The 20,063-nt window shown below is 43.7% G+C and overlaps 2 protein-coding genes across 10 annotated transcripts in view; one reads left to right on the top strand and one right to left on the bottom strand.

The window, feature by feature from the left end:
• Window positions 1–17,150, bottom strand: part of LOC142074869 (ubiquitin-associated protein 1-like) — a 42,872-nt gene extending 25,722 nt beyond the window's left edge. The window contains exon 1 of one of the 4 annotated variants that reach the window (XR_012670734.1): window positions 16,945–17,142. The gene's annotated coding sequence lies outside the window, so the exon portion shown is untranslated. Of the gene's footprint in view, window positions 1–16,944 lie in introns of all 4 variants that reach the window. The other 3 variants (XM_075135789.1, XM_075135788.1, XM_075135791.1) reach the window with 3 other exon arrangements.
• A 1,444-nt stretch (window positions 17,151–18,594) lies between these two features.
• The window catches only part of LOC142074758 (DDB1- and CUL4-associated factor 12), a 31,983-nt gene continuing 30,514 nt past the window's right edge, over window positions 18,595–20,063 (top strand). For 4 of the 6 annotated variants that reach the window (XM_075135628.1, XM_075135626.1, XM_075135625.1 and 1 more), the window contains exons 1-2: window positions 18,595–18,890; window positions 19,677–19,931. In XM_075135628.1, the coding sequence (XP_074991729.1) occupies window positions 18,810–18,890; window positions 19,677–19,931 (336 nt within the window). In that variant the 5' untranslated portion in view covers window positions 18,595–18,809. The remainder of the gene's footprint in view (window positions 18,891–19,676; window positions 19,932–20,063) is intronic. The other 2 variants (XM_075135630.1, XM_075135624.1) reach the window with 1 other exon arrangement.

Here is a 20,063-nt window from a genome sequence, read left to right as displayed (position 1 = left end):
ACATGTGAAATCATACAGCCTTCACATACCTCACCAGTCCTCTGTACGTCACCGGAGACCGTGACGCACTGTCTGCAAGCATGTGCTATGGCTGCCCATCATCCACCACTATTACAGTAGAGCTGAACTAGGGATAAGGCCTCTACACACTTCAATTTCTCAAAGTTCTTCTTTCTTCGAGTTACTATCTCAGACTGAAAAGCAAGTGCTCCTTTTCTATAGGATTTTAAAACTTCTGATGAGAGGAAGTAATCTCCTCACTCTGGCAACTCATCTGACAGGGAAGTTTTTTCAGTGCAGCACCAGTTATCTACAGAAAATACAGTTTATGCTGTCTATCTCATTCACCAGAAACAGCTTACTCCAGACAGTACCAACATAAAGGATATTGAAAAGAAAATTCAAAGAGATCTTTTTTAAAATGATAATTTACATCCCCTCTCCAGCAGGCCATTGCAAGGACATACTAAGTTTACCATCTCACACACTGATCTTAGGTAACTGAACACTAAGTTACCATGACACTATCAATTTGCTCCAGGGACATTAGTAGCAATGCGCACAAATCCCGCAGAACCAAAGATGTGCACATCTAGTATCCAGAGAGTTTTGCAGTAGTATATCAATCCGGAGCTGCATAGAGCCTTGGATGTGTCCTCAGTGTCAAAATACCCCAAGTAAGCAATAAGTATCTTGCTTTTTTTGGCAGTCCTGTAGTAAAATCCTAGTGCAGACCAGGCACCTCCATTAACTTCAAGGTGCAGTGGGAAGAATGATTCCTCTACCTTATGCAACACCCTATTTTAACCACAGAACTAGCTAAGGCACATCAATAGCAAGCTAATCATGAAATGGACTATTTCCAGAGAGACTGTAACACTTTAGATTCGGGAGGCATTTGAGTTTATATCATACTAGCTCTTCCTGATGCACTGTGAGCGTGCACTTGTTAAGATACCATTACTGCAGAAGGCACTGTCAGCAAATAGAATTGTTAAGCACTGCACACAGTAACACTAAAACAGGCTGCCAGCCACATTTCATCACCTCCTTTCCAAAGATTAATTAAAATAGTGTCTTGTGACTAATCAGATTTGAGAGGCTATTCAGGGACCATTGTTACAAGCATCTTCTGTTGCTCTGTCCTGCTGGCTGGAAAAAAAAAAAATATTTGCAGCCAGTTAGAAGGTTAGTGATGTTGCCACTATGCTTCTGGGCATTATCTGAACTGTATTTGCTTAGTCAAAGTCGTTACACTGTGCAGTAAAGGTTTGGTTACCTTTGTTACCACTTTTTTAGAAATTTAAAGGACTTGCTCCCAAAGCCTTACATCAAACCAGCTAATGGAAGACTGCAGCCCTATCACTGTTGCCTTTGACCTTCAGACTGCAGAACAGGATGCTGAAGGGCATCTGTGGGAACGGCGCATGGGGGCACAAATTTTGATCTGATGCTTTTCCTGTACATTTTGAATTGACAAAGAACATACTCTACACTGCATGTAAACTTTTTCAACACCTTTCCTGGGCTAGAGAAACAACTTAGTTGCAGACTACTACAAGGTTTTATTACAGCCACCTACAAGCTCTCTTCTGTAGATGTCGACCTCCTTAGTCCCATTCCCTCATTCTTGGTTCTGGCTAACCCTCCGAAGAGAAGATCAGGACTACAAGTGCCTAAAAGCTATAAGCAACTTTAATGTCAGCAGCCATTGAAGCAACCTGATGCGAGCTCTTCCCTTCCTCTCTGAATGTTCATTTTTCACTTAGTAACACTGAGTCAATAGGGCAACACTCTTAAAACCAGCCAGAGGAACACAGTATAGCAGAGCCCAGGAGGAGGGCAGAGGACCTCAGAGTGATGAAAGAAGGGGATAGGGGAACAGGGAAACAACCACAACAACAAAAAAAAACAACACGAACATGCAGAGACAGAGAAGTGACAAGACAAAACTGATGACAAACAACTGGCACGAAGAGATAGATGACAAGCTGGAAAAGCCTGAAGGGACAGCATAGAGATGACCAAGACAGTCCACCTGGCACGTCACCACTTAAGCCTCAATGACTACTTTGCTTGGAGAACACAAAGAAGCGTGACTTGGTGCAGCGAAGCAATACCAAAGGGACAGTTTCATCAAGAGATGAGAAAAAAAATTACTACGAAGAGCAATTCATGGCAAGCTGCTGGGAAGTTGGGGTGTTTTTTAATTATTATTTCCATGTTTTTTCTATTGGTGTTTTCCCTGAAGTTTATATCTACATTCCTTTTCTTCTGAAAGAGCTCTGACTGTCAAGTTGGAAGCATGCTACCACTAACGATACCTGGAACAGCTTTCTCAGTGACAACTCAAGCCAATTTAACTATTTGTCAAGAAGAACTGGTCTCTTGTTGCTATATCCCCCAGTTTGGGGTGCAAGTATGTCTAGAATCCGGACCACATGAATTCCCTGAAGTAACTCCCACCTAAGATTCAGATAAATGAGAAATATACTTATTGTGGGTCAGAGGAAACTAAAATGCCTTGAGTTATCAACCATAATCAAATCAGCAGGTCTATGGTTTTCAGAGAAGAGGGACCTGATCTTGCAACTTCCATTTTGCCTGCTAATACACATTGTGTAGCCTAAGTACACGGAAGTGAGGATGCATCCATTCACTCTGAAAACTACAAAAAGACAAAAAACTTCAAAAAGAAAAGATCATTTTTTTCTCCCTATATTACACTCATGAACTACTACGATTTACACTGAGAAACAGTGGAAAGCAGTTTGATTCAAGTGATTTATTTCTAATGTGTCACAGGTACTCCAGATTTAGACAGTGATTTAAGTTTTCACTATAACTACTTGCTTCAGTGCAAGAGAAAGGCTATAACCAACATCAGGATTATGTATATAGCCTCATACAACAAAAATAGAAGTAGATAGTGCCTGTTGCTAAGATAAAACCAAAGTTAAGATTCTCATATTAAAGCTTCCCACCTATGTAAGTGTTCAGTCATTGCTACACAATCGAGATCTTTTGTAGACTGACAGTAAAAAGCTGATCACAGAAGTTTACTACAGTACAAAACAGATTCCGTTTTCATTTACTGCAGTCTCCAAATAGATGACATCACCCCAAAATCTGCAGCAAATGCTTCTGCTTTGTACTCTAACAGTTCGGCCAACAATGAGCACAGTCAGCTGCATGGAGGTACTCCCCTTTCATTAAGCACGATCATGTTGAGTCACTGATACCAGCTCTTTGGATAAAGTTGTTGTAAAACTAGATTTGACATGTTGCAACTACATGCCCTGCGAGGGGGGGAGGGGGGGAGAGAAAAAAAGAAAAAGCAACACTTTCACTAGTCTTAACAGAAAAAAAAAATGCAAGTATATCTACAATAATTCCTTTTAAGTGCTACTGCAATCCAGGAGATAAGGTACATTAGGGTTCTTGGTCTATTTTAAGATCAACATGAACAAATCAGACCCTCCTTGAAGCAAATACTGGTATGGAGTTTCCATTCAATTTTCAATAGCCACTGGTTAAAACAAATCTAGTGACATGTCTTCATCTCATGGGATATAAGTACAAATGGTCACCCTACATTTAATCAAATGCAAAGTAGGGATTACACTGACAACAGGGGGTGGAGGGAGGAAGGGATGAGATATCTCTGCTGCATACACACCCCATGGAACAACAATCCAAGCAACGGTGACGAGAGATCTAAATTTTGAAGGACAGCCTATAACATCAAACTAATTTAGTTTGTTATTGCCAGTGAAATGATTGAGGGGCAGAGGGACAGGAACCAATAAAATGGCACTTTTAAAAACATTTCCAGAATACGTGAGTAGGAAGGACAGGGAGAAAAGAGCCGCTGAAGAGTAGGTCTGTGTGCAGATCCCATTATTGGATTACGAGACAACACTCTTTAGTGATGGCAATAACATCCATTACAGGCCTTTACATGCAGATGGTGGATAGCATCTTCCTAGCAGCAACAAACATCAGGAGACATTGATTCTTTAAATTGTGCCATTGCTTAATGTGACATAGTGGGCAATTAGACCTTCTGCTTCAGTACACATCAATCAACGGGAAGTTAAAGCAGAAGACAGAGCAGAAGAGCTCTTCCACACGCTCTCAGAGAAGCACGGCATCTCTCGCTCTGTTGTTCTGTATCGATTCACTGCATTAATATTAGACACCTGTAATTATACACTATCCTCATGTCATGTCCCATGTTCATTAAAGACACTGCCCTTGTTAAAAGCACATACTATTTGGGCTGGTTAAGGATTTAAGGCTCTTAACTGGTAACTGATAGCTCTATTCCTCCTTTAAGATCCTGACTGTGTATTTGGGACATAAGATAATTTGCCATACATTTTACTCAGAAATAAGGGAAAACTCCACAATTGCTGAGGCAATGCAGCACACTAATGCACCAGTTTTTCAATCACTGAATCACTTACCAGCCATACAAGTTTCCAATGAAGTTGAAGCTTATACACCACACAAGCCTCCAGAACTACAAGCTTCACAGGCAAGAGCATAAGAAAACTGAAAATTACTTATAGACAGCCCTGTGGTCAAGGCAGATCACTGCAAGCTTTTCCTTTGGCCAGAGACTGACATGCCAAACGAGTATAGAAGATGCACCTATTCTAAATTCACATTTAACTGTTGCAGCAAATGGGTGACCTTTTTAAAATGGACTCTCTCCAAAAAAAGAGAGTCCTGTCACAAGAGAAAACCAACTGCAACTGACATCTAAAGCTGGCCTGACTTCCAAACTCAACAAACAAGGGGATAGCCCAGGTTCTGTCCACTCCGAGAGCAGATGTGGGTTTTGGAGTGTAATCCTACTAGTGATTGTTACCTAAGTTATTTAAAGATCAGCTAAACAGAGAAGAGGAGGAAAAAAAAATATGGGTTTACATCTTTTTTTTGCTTCTCGAGATCAGCTTCACTAATCTAGATGCTACAACATCACCAAGAAAAGGGTGGTAGACTAGAAATAGAAGGACCATCTTCCCCTCTTGAGATACAACAGAAGCAAGACTGACATTTGCATGATAAACCACAGCAGAAAATATAAACATGCTGTGCAACTCCTACGTTCTAGGAAAAAAGCGAGAAAAGATGATCCAGCACGCGTACCACCAATAAAGGCTACAATAATCTCACAATGCAGTAATGAAACAAGTCCCAAATTTGACAAGCAGAGCAACTGCTTTTAACTACCATTTTCCTATATCTAAAGTTTGGATAGCAAATACTTACCACTTATGAGAGCTTAAAATAGCCAGATGGAAAGTATCTAGTAATTTTTAACAAATTTAGCTACTCCAGCTTAATTAGCACAAGATTTCATTCTACTACGAAAGAGTCAAATCTTTAACAGTAATCTTAGCACTAGGCAGAGCCAGGTATGTGCATTAACTTTTCTAGTTAATCCTAGCACTTCAGAAGAAAGCTAATATTTCAACACAACCCTTCTCAAATGAGAGAGACTGCTAGCAGAGAAATAGCTAGCAGTGTATGATATATATCTACTATAAGATATCTACTGTAAAATATCTACTATAAATAGAAGAACTTACTCTGATCTTTTGGTAAAGATGTATGAAAAAACAGTGGAATATCCTGCACATTTAAAATGCATGTCTGGAACCCAGAGCAGCATAAGCTAATTAAAATGCTGCCCTATTTTTTGCAGTGATACTTCAATATGTAACAAGCTGACTCTGAAGTACTTGAATATTTAATACTTCAGACTTGTCCCAGTTATGAATGAGGAGAGCTAGACAAACATTCCCAAAATGCTGCCAACATAATAGAGTAAAACAGCTTTTGCCACTAATCAGAACATCCCCTTTTTAATCCAAAAATAACAGAATCTGTGCAGGTTCGAGCTTTTTCTTATGCTCTTTGACCAAGAAAGGTGTACAGGTAGCTGATCTTCCATTACACAGAAACAAGTTCAACTCTGGTGGCAATATCAGGACCTACTCCCAATATTGACACAAGCACTCCCATTATTTTATTGCAGAAAGCAATTTGTATTCTTTTGATAAATATTAATTAACCAGAATTTAATGCATTTAAACACACTACAGCAATTAAATGACTCTACTTAAAAAATCCATTCCAAAGAAAGCTATACAACTGTCACCTTTTCCCTGTTAAAGCTCAGAAGATAAATGGTACTATTTATTGATAGCTATGTTTTTGGTTAGAAATTCGATGCAATACGAATGCTTATGGAATTACTTTAACAAAGCAGACAAAAAACATCTAGCAAGAAATCAAGTTGGACAAAATTTTTAAAATGGAAAAATAAAATCTGCCAGCAGGTCAAACATCACTTGCCATTTCATATATTCGAACTCAGCCAAAAGACGTGTCTACTGCACTGTAGAAGAATAATGGGACCAGTGTTAGACTACTATAGATTCATCAATTCTTCCTCTTATACTAGGGTCACATGCACTACCCACTCTCACCACACATTTAATATTTTCCCAGCAAAACTCAGTATGGTACTGACAGAAAATACAGCCCGTTAAATTAACTATTCCACCTACAAACAACTCTGCCTGTACTGCAGCAAGCAAGCTAAAACCTTGAACTTGGCATGGGAGCCACTGCTTCAAATCCTGATTACACCCTCAGCCCAAGCAGTTTAAATACACATAAGGCCACGAACAGCCTTCTCCCACTCCCTACAGGATCTCTCCCATAATGTGGTTAAAACTGCTGCACTTTTCCAGCCATCTGATGTCCCTGTTTCCCACTGACACACCTCATTTCTCTCAACTAAAAGAGCCACATTCTGAAAATGCAAGTTCCCTGCAAATTCACTTAATTTAGAAGCCACCACTCATGGAATGGTTTGGGTTAGAAGGAACCTTCAAAGATCATCGAGTCCACCTCCCCTGCCACAGGCAGGGACATCTTTCACTAGATGAGGTTGCTCAAAGTCCCATCCAACCTGGCTTTGAACACTTCCAATGATGGGGCATCTACAACTTCTCTGGGCAACCCCAGTGTCTCATCACCCTCACTGTAAAAAAATTTCTTCCTTATATCCAATCTAAATCTACCCTCTTGCACTTTCATCTCTCAGTGTTGCCTGTTTTCCAGGAAACACCCCTATTCACCGTAAGTTACTCTTTCACCAAATACACACTTTGAGATACATGAAAGCAGAAGTTAAAAACTTCCTACTACTGAAGCACCTAAGAGCTGATCACAGCATACCTGGAAAAGCATGCTCACCAAAAGGCTTTTCTGCAAAGTGACAACATAAAACTCACACCATCTCAAACCTTCCTCAGAAGCTTGGTTTGCCTTTGTCTCGACAGTGGGAAATGCAAATTCCATCTTAGGTGCTACAGATGTGACATTCTTCACACACTTACTTGACTTTTTTTTGGGTTTTATGCATCTTCTTCCGCCCATCAATGTGTCACTGGTACAGTTTCAGCTTTCAATGCTAGCTCATTTTGTCCTTAATTCATGTGTCGCTCCTACTAAGCCAACAGGTATCTGTCTTCATGCAACCCTTCTTATCAAGGCTGAGACAAGAAAATAAGCATATACAGAAACACACCTCTGAAAAGATCCCAGGTTTTGCTGCACTGAAGGATAAAACTAACAGAGAAGGAAGAAAAACCTCATCACTCTTGGAGGTGAACACTCACTTTAGCTATTTTAGTATGTTTGCTGAGCTGAGGTCTCAGCAGGGACATGCTCCTTCCCAGACTAACTCAACAGAACAAAGGCATCAAATTGAAATATAAAAAAGTGAATGAAGCAAATATAAAAATATGGTCCCACTGCAGTAATGCCTAAATAAGAACCAATCTTGTTTCACCTCCACATATAGTATCAGTTAAGCCTGCTTTCATGTTTTTCCACCTAGTCCAAGCAGGACTAAATGACTGCATTAAAAAGATGACCCAGATGGGAAATACTATCAGTAGTCAACACCGAATTAAATTCCACTACCAGAAGTCATATTTTAAATGAGCAATTTCCACTTGTTTTAATTAAATGTGGAATTGGTGCATAACGGAGCATAAAGAGCAGGAAAACAGTTTTAAAGTGAATACTTACACCTTAATTAATTCCTGAAAAGGCTTGTTAACTTTAGAGAAGACCAGAGCTGGTTGCAAAGATTAAGTTCTGCTCTTTAAAAACACACAGAAACAGAAGTATCATTACTGGCTATCAAAAAAAATACTCTGACATATGAAAACAGCAGTCTCTGAACAGGCTCAGCAAACTGGTGGTACCCACACCGAGTACACTTCTGGAATTGAAGTCATTGGGAACACAGGAAGTTAAGTTGTCTTGAGTGAGCTTGTCTAGAGTAGAAAAGTAGAAATTTATCTTTGAGCACAGAAGTCAAACTGAGGTTGCCCTCAGCTATACTGGATATATTACAAAAACAGAATATGATAAGGAAATGAACTGCTTGCTATGTTGTATATTTGAAAACCTCAGTGGCCTACGCCGCCTGAAGGCGGCACACTCCAGTCCTGAGGAGAAACATCTTCCTCGCAATCTCTTGATTTTGGAGTTCTCAAAAAGCAATGGCCCCTCCATTTAGGACTGCTTAAATGGAAATATGGTTCAGCCTATAGTCCAACAATAGATTGAAAAGTTCAGGAATGGAAGCCACAAGCAACAGGGAAAAAACAAAGAGAGTCAGTAAATCAGGTTCATTCTATGTGTGCAACTGCCACAGCTGAGGTTACTACCAGTGAAGATACACAAACACATAGACAATCCTCACCCTCCGAGAAGGAAAGCAGAGCAACCACCCAATCCCTGAGACGTAACTTTCAAGGATGCTCCAGTTGCTACGCTCACCTTCACACACTGCTTCAGAAAGCCTTTCCATATCACAGGTGTCACTCCTCCCTCCCTGCTATGCAGCAGTCATCAGCTACATTCAGGCAAGATACTAAGCATCATAAAATAACCTCTACAACCAATTACCTTAATTCCTACGGTTTCCATATAAAATGAGTTTCAAGATTTACATTTCCTCACTTAAAAAAAGAAACTGAAAAGGTCTGCTTTCTCTCTGTGTAAGACAACAATTCAGTTTGCCCTCCTAGCACTGCAATCTTACACTTGTAGTTAATGTTTGGAGCAGATGAGTTTAAGGATTAATGTAGACTGGAAGCCTGCACTTCACTACAAACACAGAATGATCTTTCTATCACGAATGTACAGAGCAAAATCCAGAAACTCGCAAGGTACTGGGAGTGACAGACACGCACAATTACAAGCTTCCCAATGATAAGAACGTATGAAGACTGGACTAGAGTTTCATGCTCAAGTGGAAAGGAAAAGAAACCATAGCCACAGAAAGACAGTGCTTTCAGATGAAATCTAGAAGGCTACAGGATATTCATACGGCCAGGAATTGAACACCCTTATACACACACTTTTCATTCATTACCTTTCCCCTGAGCAGAAAGTAGTTTTGCCAAAATTCCCTTATACTCTCAGCACCACCTAGTTTTTGCATGAGACTTCAAAATAGCTGTCAAGGCACTTAACCAGCAGTAAAACTATCCCTCTTTTGCAGGTGTGAGGAACAGGGCACAAAGCTGAAGCAGTTTGCCCACTGTCATCCAGCTCAGCCAGCAAAAAAACCAGAACAGAACCTGTATTTCCTGAATCGCAAATCCACAGCTACCCCAGGAACCTCACTGCATTCATCTCAAGTTTGGACCAATATCTTTGTCCCCCTAATTTTCCCTGTCAAATCACTCCTATTCAGCTTTTCATTTTGCTACAAAAGCCTTAAGGATGTTCTTCTGGATTGATAATACAAAATTGGACTTAGTCTAAACTTTATTTCCAAGTTACTACTTCAAATTCATTTAAGTCTACAATTTTGCTATATTATATATCCAGTTTCGCTCAGTGGTACAAAGTTTTTTCCCCGCATATTAGAAATTTCTTCAGCAGCTACAGTAATGAATGCAACCCCTGAAACACTTAAAGCAATGAATAACTAAACAGAAACCGCTCATTTTATGTGCGAAAGCAGCCTTCAGAGACGTATTAGCTTCTTTTCCTCAGGACATTTTGACAGATCTGACTCAGCTTCAGCAATCTAGCCTTACTTCTATAGGTTGCTGGATGAGATTGCGCCACGACCATCCAACAGTCATACCCACAGCTTTTCCTCTCCAAACGTCTGACAGACTGGCAACAATATGGAACTGCTAACAGAACAGAGATCTATCTCAGTGGACCATCATTACTGAGACAAAGCAGCAAGATTTCTTTTTTTTTTTTTTTTTTTAAAGAAGGAAAGTGGAAAGATTATGGGTTGACCATTCCTCAGCTGAGATATCAGATTTTCTCCTCTAACCTGAGAATCAGTCCCAGCCTGCCTCTTTTATAACCCGTATGTCTGATTCAATCCAGCTTACTTCAGCAAATAAATCCGGTGCCGTCTAAAGACAGAACAGGAGCATCATATTTACAATCCTGCAGTAACGTCAAATTACAGGAGAACTATGCCTTGAAGAAGGCTTGTAGTAAAATGGATACACAACTTCTCTCTTTCCCTTCAAGTTGGGAGAGAAGACCTTTATATTACTCTGTAGAATCAGCTTATCCAGAGTATAGCTAGATCCCTGCACTAAATACTGGTGTATTTCAAGCGTTTGTCTCCTTGGGAGAGGAGGCAGAGAGGTAGAAGGCAGAACTTCTTCATTGGTCCAATATCATAACACATACAGAACATCCCAAGAGACAGGCAGATGTTCAGAACTGTATACTACTTGCATGTGGAAGCTCAAGTATGAAAAGGATGACATTATCACGTCACACAAACAGATGTGACAGCCATTCTGTCAACCAAATCTGTATTTCTAGAGTCCATCCTCAGCCCCAAAAGCAGCTTAGACCACCTAGCATTCATGCCACATTCAACTTCTTCACCTTTGTCTACCTTAATTTATCTTGCATCTCATAATATGCTGGTGGATTCTTTAAGCTGTATTTATTAAGGCTTTTCCAGTTGAAGATCTTCATGTAGAAGACATTACAGAACATAACAGTATTACATTTATGTCCACACTTGAATTTACTAGCTTGCCCTTTGCATAAAAATTAAGAAAAATTCAATAGTATTAGTTAAAAGCAACAAGCTTTTTACCATCTTTACTTGTATTTTCTTTGCAAAGAAATTACACTATTAAGCACAGGCATTCAGTGGTCTGGGAATACATTATGAGCTTTTTACTAGCTATCAAAAGATTTCCAGGTAAGTCAACAGAAATCATGTATTAAACTCCCTTCTACGAACAAGAAGGAAGCCTGTAACTGCAGACATTTTGAAAATTGCCCTCTGCTAAGACACTAATCAGAATCTAGCAATTTTTCTTCACAGACAGTTCACTAGCTTAAAGGAACCGCATTTTGCATTTGTGCAAACACAAGACAGCTGTGGGAGTCCTGAAATGCATCTCCCCCCCAACTCAAAGTCTGACAGTTCTTCACATTAAAATGGTAACACAAATATTTGGCCGATTAAAACTTGATAAAGACTTTTCTTACCCAAACATTTTCTTTAAAGTACTCCTCAGAATAGTGTCTAGAAGATGATATTTCAAATAGTTATATGGTTAGTTCTAAAAGTAATTGCCACTACAGAGCCCTGCCAGCCAATGACCACTGATAGAATTACAGCTTGATTAATAAATCTAGGTCTGTAAGGAGCTCACAAATCTCAGAGGTATGTAATATAGAAATCTGCCCCCCCAAATCTTTATGGTTCATTACCCCCTCGAGTGCAAAGTTATTTTATACTACCATAACTTTTCCAGCCATTTTTGTTTGCAAAGCTCTAACTCACACCTGATTTAGGGGATACATTAATTTACTCACTCCCTCTCTTCCCAATAAAGAACCTAAAGGTACTTTCTGCAAAGCACAATAAAACCCCCTCTTTTTATACTGTTACGAACACAGAATGAACTTCAATAATGTTTCAGCTTTTTTCTACCAAGAAGTCAAATAGACTGGCAACAAACTGCTTGTGGTGACCTAATACTTAATTAAAAGATTAAGTACACATTCTTTTCTCAGAGGGTATGCAGCATGAAAGGATAGAAAAGCTTTTCGCCACACACAATTTTATTCCAGATGATTAACGGTGATTTTATTCATATTAACTCCTTTCCTTACTACATGTGCCTCCTATATTTCTATTTCAAATTATTATACATTACTGTGCAAGGACACCACATGATGGTATTAGTCATTAGGGTGGAACTCAGTGTGGCTTTGCTGTATCAGGAAAGGAAATACATATGCCTTAACAAATACTTTGCACAGTGTTTATACACTAGGAATCTAGTTTTATTTTAGAGTTCAGAATTGATGAAGCAAATCAAGTTGAACACATAAGCACAACTCTATGTCTAGATTAAGCACAGTGCTAACGCTTGACATAGCATAACTGGTAACACAAATACTCTTAGAAATCCAACCTCCCAAACTCAGGGAATAAATCTCACCAGTCATTTCAGTCATGGCTTCACCTGCTGCTAGCCTAGAGATGTCAAACAGTGCAAGCACATATACATTAGGAAACGGCTTAAATCAAGTCTTTCACATGATCTAGTAGATAGCGATCTCCAGCAACATAGACCAGACTAACTAGGAGCTCACAACGCTTTACTCTATTACTAGTTTCCATGATACCAACCACCAACAGCTAAGTAGCTTAAGCATATTCGTATTCAGACTATCTTCCAGCTGAAGAACTGACTACTTCTCGGATAGGACTCATGTTCTTCTGATTTCCCCACTTAAAACGTTACTCTGGTGTAAGTGTTTCTGACACAAAATGCAGCTGAGAAAATACAAGCTCAGGATTTCCATTTGAACTCAGTCAGTTAGTTAGAAACTGTAATACTACTAATGCAACGTGGTATTTTGAACCAATCTATTTTCCCTTCTAGAAAAGAAGATTGAAACATAAGTCAGAGCAATGATATTCTGTTCCCCCTTTGATATATTTCTGTGTTTCAAGTACACTGCAAGCTTAGAGGATTCTGAAGAGACCTCCTAGCCTTCAAAGAGGAAAAAAAAAAAAAACAAAAAAAACCACCCAAAACACCCCACAACCAAGTCTGGACATACAAGTTGTTCTTTCAAAATTTCCCAACCACAGGAAAGACAGTCTTTCTTAACATTTAAGAAAATGCCTTCCCCATGCAAACAAGGATTTGGAATAACTATGACCATTTAAGAGAAGGAAGAAAACCAATGCTCAGTTTCTCTTCGGAGAGCTCAATACAAGACTACGCTGACTGCAAAAGGTCATTAGGGACATAACATGAGCTTATTCAAACCAAGTCAGAGGGTCAAAGCATTAAGCAATGCACTTGCATACCAGGGAGGATTACCTACCTAAGTAGTTAACACAGAAAAACCGTGAGCTCAGGCTTGTATTGATCAACTGCAATCCCAATGATCGATTGTAGAGTGGTACATGCTGTAAGATCAATAGCATTGCCTTCCTAGTTATCAGAGCAAGCAGACACAATACAGGGAAGAGAAACCAACCTTTGATACGCCCTAGAAGACCTACTTTTTCAATCAAGCAAGCTATTTATAAATTGTAAACAACTGTTCTTTGCCTTTCCTTCAAGCAATAGTTTTCCAAACCATCTTCCAGAGCTTTTCAATTACAGCTCCACTAGACCTTCTTTACACTGACATTGATCTGAATTGCACTGATCAATTTTAAACAGATAGTAATGCCTTTAAGTAGAGATCCTTGTAAAATGACAGCTGAAGCTCTGGAATTTATGACTAGAAAGACTGGGAGTGATTATGTTAGAAACAAAATGCCAGAAAAGGCTGGATAGAAGTTCTGCCTAACAAGCAAAACTAAATTTCTTACAGATCAGTTTAACAAAATATTCAACCCAGCACCAACTGTAAAATACAGGAACAGGCTGATGTCAAAACTTACGATATAGAGGCTGAACACTGACAAAAATATTGAATTATCAATCCCTAAGGTTTGTGGAAACAACACGAAACCATAAGCTTATACAATTAAAAATGGAGAAGGATGAGTAAGGTGATGCCTCTGTGGCTTGTAGCACTTTTGCCACCAGCATCAGCCAAAACAGCTCTGGCTGCAGTGTGACAGAGTTAGATGAGGTGGTCTGCAGGATTGGTCCAGAAACCTGACTCCTATTCTGTTAGTTAGAGATTTTTGTTTCCAGGATAACAAGTACTGGGCACTGCAAAACACCACATGAACAATGGAGATGGAGTTCTTCCACATGTTTTTGATGATTTTTCATCATTAAGATTTTTCTATCTATCAACATAAACTATACAATGAGAGTCCCAGCTAATCAGTATATTCTCTACAGTATACTCTTAAAATTTCTGAAAATTAAAGTTCAATTCATTAAAGAGAAACTAACATTTATTCATTCTCATATCTTATACCTGAGACTTCTTTGGTTTTCCCTTTGAAGTTTCAGGTAACTGTTTCAAGCTTTCACTGGACTTATACAGACTGTCTGATTTTGGTAGAAGCAACTTCTTCCCTGACTCCTCTGCTCCACAGTGCACTCATAGGGAAAAAAAAAAGTAGTATCAAACTTGCAGATCAGATCCAGCCAACGAGACAAGAAAGGTGCAATCATTTTCGGTTTTGTTTCTGACACTAAAACCACAAGCTTGCAAAAGTTAAGTTTAAGGACTTGAGTGAGTTTTCTCTCCCCCTAGCCTTAGAATTAAGGTTTTGCCCAGAAGGTTTAAGTCACCCAATTGCAATGGTGATCTACAGCATCATTGCCACTTCTGAATCACATCTCTATGTGTACAGAAAACTGAAATCATTAAGCAGCAATACTACCGTGGTCCTGCAACCTAACAGCACCCCACACACGGCCTTGAATAAATCGGTCCAACACTGCTATGTTGCTACCACAGCAGCATACTAACTCAGCCCCATTCCCTTCCCCATGGCTAGTACAACGCTTACACACATAGCTCTGTTCTGTATGGAGAAAAGGAGAGGAGGAGGCCAAAACAGCTTTTTCCCCTCTTCCCTGAAAAATGCTTGTTGCAGAGCAGAGATCCCAGGCATGCAGGGTTAGCCCCAGGAAGCCAACAGTTGCAGGAGTGCCTGCACAGAGGCAGAAAGTCCCACGCTCCGAGGATGATAAGGGAAGGAAGGCGAGGAAGAGGTCTCGCTAATTGCAGTACCACCTCTTCCTTTTTTTCCTTAACACCCTAAATCACAGTTGGAGTAAGATTCCTCTCACCAAGCTCCCACAAAAGCCTCTTAACCCCATAATAGGCTGTGAGATGCAGTATGCCTTCTATCAGTAGCACAGCCACTGAAGTTACACCACCAGTCACAACTCACTTGTTCCTTAATTTGGCAATAGTTACTTGTCATTTAGGAATATCCACCTCAAAGTGCTTAAATTTGACACAGATGCATTTTTACTGAGTCCAGGATGGCAGGCTATATTAGTTGCACAACCAAGTGCCAGAGTCCATCTGCTTATCTCCATTCTAATGCGACAGCATCAACGTCATAAGATTTCTGTAAGACTTTTTTTTTTGTTACTTGTTTGGAATTTTTAAATGACGTGAGGAATAAAAATATTTGATAAGGTGATTACTCATTTCCATCTATTGTAATTTCTTTCACTAATTTAAAAAAACCCACAATCCTAACTTGCCCTTTAAAATGGTAGATTTTTGAGCTATCAAAACCCAGGAAGACAGTTCTTGAATTATACTAAATAGCTTCATAAAAGTGTTAAATATTTTATGTCTAGTAAGCACTGAGCTAAACAAAACACAAAGCATTATCAGGAAGTTAGAAACTACAAAACTGAAGTATTCTTACACCAGTGTATACATCCATGGTATGTCTGCATCTCAAATGCGGAGAAAGATATGATCCTCTTCCCCATTCAAAAGCAGAACATCTAACTGGGAAAGATCCAGAAATAGGTAATAAGCATAAACAGAGATGTGGAGGGCTATGACCCATGAAGTAAACAAGACTTTGACTCTTCAGCCTACAAGAAGACGCAACCGAAGACTGAGTGACTAGAGTAGAAATCTAAAGTCACAAGTGGCGTAGGGAAGATGAGCACTATGGTTTTCACAACACAAGAGCCAGAAATTAACAAATTACCTGAAGGCAGGCTCGACAAAAAACACACATGCAACCCCCCAAAGAAAAGCAGACATTTCGGTTCTTCACAAAAGATTTAGTTACCGTGGGGAGGAACTTACTTCCAAATATCACGGACACTAACCGTTTACTCAGATTTCAACGGCAATCAACTCTTAGAAAACAAATTCATCAAGGGTTACTAAGCAGAAAGGCATTCCCTTGACTCAGGCAGTCCCTGAAACTACCGGAAAGCAGGAGAACTTTGGGAAAGGAGCATCACCCTACTTGCCTGGCCTCCCTCTGCTCCCCGGGTCCAGCCCAGGACCGAGCGCCAGGACTCCGTCCCTCTGAGCTGACCGCGCAGGTTCTCACCTCCATTAAAGGGTACCTTCAAAAGCAGCAGCGAGACGCCGTGAAAGCGGAGCAAGGCCACACGCTAAGGCAGCGCCCACAGGCTCGCTCCCCTCCACGGTCGGGAGAGCGGCCCCCCCAATCTCCGAGCCCCCCCCCGGGAGGCTAGCGGCCCCGCAGCCGCCCCGCCGGCACTTTACAGCTGCTGAATCACGATGGGGGCGCGGAGAATCCCTCGCTCCAAACGAGGAAACGCGGTGGCGAAGTTTGGGCCCGGCGGCGGGGCGGAGGGCCCGGGGAGCGGCTGCCTGCGCCCCCCTGCCCAGGCCCCGCTACAAGGGGGGACGAGCGCCCCAACCCCCAACCCCTCCCGGCCCGCTCGTTACCTGCGCGGCGCCTGGCGGCCCCCGGCTGGCGACTCCGGCTGTCCCCGCGGTCACTGCCCACCGCCCGCCCCTACGAGACCCGCGCCGCGTCGCCACCCTCAGCCCCGCGACCGGGCGACGCCATCTTGTCTACCTGCCCTCCGCCTCGCCTCCCCGGCGACGCGCTGGCGTCACGCCGCGAGGTCACCTGCCCCCGCCGGCCCAATCGGGAGGTGCTCACGGTGACGTCACCCCAGCGGTGAGAGGGGCGGGGCGAAGGCGAGGGGAGCCCCGCCTCTGTCTGCGAGGGGCGGGGCGGAGGTGGCGGGGGGCGGTGGCCTGGCCTGGCCTTGTCCCAGGCGGGGGCCTGTCCCGGCTCCGGCCCTGCCCGGGGGCTCCGCCAGCACCCCCTGCCCCTCTCCCAGCTGGGCACAGCCACAGGCTCCCCCGGGGGCTGGGTGAAAGCGACGAGCCGGGCCCAGAGGCGCATTTGGCCCCATACGCCCCTTCCCTCAGCAGCCATGGCCGCCTCGATGCCTGCCCTTATCTCCTCGCGAGGGGCTGCGCGCCCAACCGGGATGCACCAGAGCACGGCGCTTATCTCCAAGAGCAGCTTCGGTAGTGGGTTTTCAGCCTTTTGAGAGGGCCTTGGTTCAAAATGGAGGGGTTTTGTCCAAAATGCAGGTGGCAGTTATGTATGTGTGAGGGAAAATGCGGAGAGGGGGATTAAATGTGGTCAATCATGGCCGAAAAAAGCCAAACTGGAATCATCCCTTGGGCTTTTTATCCTCAGGGGAAGCTGGGAAGCCTGTAAGGTTCTTTTATAGTTGGTTTTTTTTTTTCAGTTTGGCTTTTCACAGCACCCTTGTCTTTGCGGTTCGTTGGATGAGAACACAAAAAAACAGCATAAAAGAAATGCCTTCTTGATCAGGAAGATAGTATGTTTACTGATTTCACATGACTTGAGGCACCAGAGGGTTTCAGGTGGTCAGGAGCTGGCTTTTTTTGAGGTCTGCCTGCGTGTTGCATGTTTCTCTCTTCTCGTCCTTTTTCTTTTCTCTGCAATGTCACTTGCAGAACGGTGATAATCGGGTTCGGGTTACTCTAATTTTTGCCTCTACAAGGATAGGAAAAAGCGCGTATGAGCCGTGTGGGCACAAGGAAAAGCACGCATCCACCCCCGATCGTTTTAAAGCGGCATAATTAAATACAAACACTCTGTATGCTCTCTAATTCCCCTGCAGTAAGGGCGTTTCCTTGTGGAATGGGGCACCTCAACGTTTGACCAAGAGCCTCATCGTGCACCGAGCAACCTGCACCGGACCCTCGGAGAATGCACTCGGAGAAGCCAGGTGATACAGCCAAGCTGCCCGCCAGTTGAAAGGGTCTCCCCCCGGCATTGCCCGGCAAGTTTCGATTGCTCAGAAATAAACGAGGAGCGGAAAGGCCCGGCGCGGCCCTCTCCCGTGCCGGGACCGGCGGAGCCCGGGCAGGCCGCCAGCCCCGCCCCGCCACCGCCAGGGGGCGCCGCCCGGCCCCCGAGGGGGGCTGCCTTGGCAACCGCAAAGGGGGCGGGCCAGCTCGTCGCCCTGCCTCCTTCGGTTGCTAGGATACGGGGCTCTCGGGCGGGGCGGGGGAGCCGCCGCAAAAGTGAGACGCGACTGTCGTAAAAAAAAAAAAAAACAAACCACCAACCAAAAACCATGCCGGGGAAAATGTCGTGAAGCGCGGTCGGCGGGGCCTGCGGCGGAGAGAGTGACCGGGCCCGGCTCCCCGCACTTATATGCCCCGTCCCCCGGCGGCTGCCTCCCCCTCCTGCTCCATGTGGGGCCCGGGCCGGGCTCTCGGCCTCTCCTCCTCCTCCTCTTCCTCCTTCTCCTTCTACTATGGCCCGGAAAACAGTTAGCAGGAAGCGGAAAGCGGCGGCGGCCGCCGCCGCGGGGCCCGGGGGGCTCCAAGGGGAGCAGGTAGGCCAGGGGGGCGGGAACGGGTGTATGGCGGCGGGGGGGCGGGAGCCCTTGTCCCCGGTGGGGGGGGGAACGTGCCCGTGCCCGGGGGGAGGGGTGACCCTGACCGGGGGTTGCCGTGTCGCGGTACCCGGTTGGGGCGGGGGAGGAAGGCGGGGGGGGGGTCCCGGTGCCTGGGGAAGGTGTCCTCGGGCGGTGGGGAGGAGTGGTCCCGGTGGCGGAGGGTGGCTCGGTGCGATGCAGATTCCCCCGCTCCCTGCCCCGGGAGCTCTCCCGGGTTCCCGCCGCCCGCCCCGCCCGGCGCTGCCCCCGTTGGGTTCAGCCGTTCGACCCGTAACCGCCGGGTCCCCGCCGCCCCCGGGCTGAGCCATGCTGCGGGGCCGCCCCAGGCCGGGCCGGAGGAGGCCGATGAACAGCGCGGTCGGTATCGGGCGGCCCCCGCGGTGTCACCCCCAAACCCGCCGAGCTGACGGCGGGGGGCTGCCGGGGCGGCCCGCTTCTATTTAAAGCGCTTCTCGGCTTCCTCTTGTTTCTATAAGCGTCCGGGGTCCCAGCGGTGCCGAAGCGGTTGTGGGCTGGTTTTCCTATCATCGCAGTGTTACATCTTTAGTAAATATTTATGTTTAATTTTATATTGCTGAAGGCTGTGTCAGCATTTCCGAATGGTATTCCATGAGTAGTTTGGAAGACTTCAGTATTTTGCTGGGAATGACTTTGAGTTCAGATGGGTCATGTCTTAAGTTTGTTGTAGTTGCTTTATCTACTTCCCATGTTTATTTTCCACAGTATGGGTGGGATCACTCAGTTCACAAAAGGAAAAGACTCCCCCCGGTGAAAAGGTCTCTGGTGTACTACCTGAAAGGTAGAGAGGTCAGGATGCAGAATGAGTCCAGCTATCACCGCTTGTTGCACGGATATGCGGCCCAACAGCTTCCCAGCCTCCTGAAGGAGAGGGAATTTCACCTTGGAACCCTTAATAAAGTGTTTGCTTCCCAGTGGCTGAACCACCGACAAGTGGTGTGTGGGACAAAATGCAACACAGTAAGTGCCACCTCTCTGTTTCTCTTCTCTCTGTGAATTATTCCACCCCCAAATGAGGCTTACCGTAATCAAAGTATGTAGACTGACAAGGAAAATATTAGGAAATAATTAGGAGTGGAGTCAAAATCACGC

The sequence above is a fragment of the Calonectris borealis genome, chromosome W (genome assembly GCF_964195595.1).
Source record: "Calonectris borealis chromosome W, bCalBor7.hap1.2, whole genome shotgun sequence".
In the NCBI taxonomy this organism is placed as follows: Eukaryota; Metazoa; Chordata; class Aves; order Procellariiformes; family Procellariidae; genus Calonectris; species Calonectris borealis.
This window is presented reverse-complemented; position numbering and strand designations above follow the sequence as displayed.